The sequence below is a fragment of the Myotis brandtii genome, unplaced genomic scaffold (genome assembly GCF_000412655.1).
Source record: "Myotis brandtii unplaced genomic scaffold, ASM41265v1 scaffold404, whole genome shotgun sequence".
Lineage (NCBI taxonomy): Eukaryota > Metazoa > Chordata > Mammalia > Chiroptera > Vespertilionidae > Myotis > Myotis brandtii.
In genome coordinates this window covers 43,918-45,577 of record NW_005365520.1, presented here as the reverse complement: position 1 = coordinate 45,577, position 1,660 = coordinate 43,918, and the positions used below count along the sequence as shown (strand labels likewise).

General features: G+C 50.2%; 1 protein-coding gene across 1 annotated transcript in view; it reads right to left on the bottom strand.

Annotated features, from left to right (window-relative positions):
• LANCL3 (LanC lantibiotic synthetase component C-like 3 (bacterial)) overlaps window positions 1-904 on the bottom strand; it is a 51,335-nt gene extending 50,431 nt beyond the window's left edge. Inside the window, exon 1 of the mRNA XM_014545374.1 lies at window positions 870-904. Within this exon, the coding sequence (XP_014400860.1) occupies window positions 870-904 (35 nt within the window). The remainder of the gene's footprint in view (window positions 1-869) is intronic.
• Window positions 905-1,660: the final 756 nt, after the last annotated feature.

The following is a 1,660-nucleotide window of genomic DNA, read 5'->3' as shown; positions in this document are numbered from 1 at the left end:
AGGTTCTCCCCATATTGATCCAATTCTTAACCTTATTTTCTGTATATAAGCTCAGCCTCTACAGATTCTTCCCCCACCCTCTTTGCTGGGTGTTTGGTGTTTGAATTTTTTTGGTTTCCTGTTTGTTCTGTGGTGTTTTCTCTGCATGTATATATGTTCTCCCCTTTTTCTCTTTTTCTTTTCTCTCTTATCTTTTTCTCTCTTCGATATCATTTATGCTCTCTTTTCTCGCCCTTAATTCCAGGTGTTTAGCCCTTAATTCTCTTTTCTCAGGTGTTTACTTTTAGTGGGGTTATTATTGTTGTGAGTACATTTGTGCTTTGTTCCCTTTGTGTTGTGTCTTGTCGAGGTGAATTTTATCCTGTCTGGCCAGGTGCTAGAGAGCAAGCCTCATAAGCAGACACCAGGAGAAGAAACTCCATCCATGAACGGGTCAATAACACCCCAGACCCAACTACAGAGGCAGGAAGAAGACGGCAGTGAGTGAGAGAGCGTGAGTCAGTGAGGGACCAAAAGAGGAGTGTGTGGTCATGTGGGATGTGTGTGTGTATGTGAGTGAGGCACACTTAGATCCTGCAGGACCTTCGGGGGCAGGCTAAATGGGCTCACCTAACTAGGCAGCCTCTGCTACCGTTGTAAACAGTAATGGGAGGCCAGCTTGTCCTCAAAGACCAAGGCTTTTTAGGGGAGAGCTGCTGTAACTGGGAGCCAGGCCTCACCTCCACCCAGGGTGCCCTCAGATAACACCTGCGACTCTACAGACACCCCTCCCAGGGACCTGCTACCACGGCTGTGGTCCCACGGTCAACCAGTCTCCAGCCACACTGGGCGCAGGCTCCTGTGAGTTCTGAAGACTGCTCCCCTCTTACCGGCCCAATGCCTTAGCCCAGGGCACTGCAACCATGCCAGCAGCCCACTCCTGTCCAAAGAGCAGCAGCCCACTCCTGTCCAAAGAGCAGCAGCCCCGCAAGCAGCCTGCCCCAGGCTTAAGAGCAGAAACCTCACGTGGTCTGCCCCTGTCCAAGGAGCAGCAGCTGCATGAGTGGCCTGCTCCTCCGTTCGAGGAGCAACAACCATGTGAGCAGCCTACCCCGTCTGAGGAGCAGCAGCCGCACGACCAACCTGCCGCGATTGAGAAACGGCAGCCCCACGCAGCCCGCCCCCATCCGAGGAGCAGAAGCCTCGTGATCAGCCCACCCCTGTCCAAGGAACAGCAGCTGTGCAAGCAGCCTCCTCAATCAGCCAGAGGAGACACCACTGCTGCGAACAGCACCCACCAGAGGAGCCACTGCCAACTGAGGAGCAGCCACTACCACGACCACCTAAATAGCAACTGCAGCCCGAGGAGCCACTGCCACCCAAGGAGCAGCCCCTGCACGACTTGATATCAAGATCAGTTGGTGAGACCAAAAATTGGTAGACAAAGAAACCCCCAAAGAAAAAAAAAAAAAGAGGAATCGCCAGAAAAGCAGCTAAGTGAAACAGAGGCATGCAATATGTCAGAAAAATAATACAGAATAAGGGTCCTAGAGTGTATAAACTGGATGGAGGAAAATATCAACAACTTATGTTAGAATCAAGAAGAAATGGATGAAAAAAATCAATAACTTATGTAAGAATCAAGAAGAAATGAAAAGTGATATAGCTGCAATAAAAAACA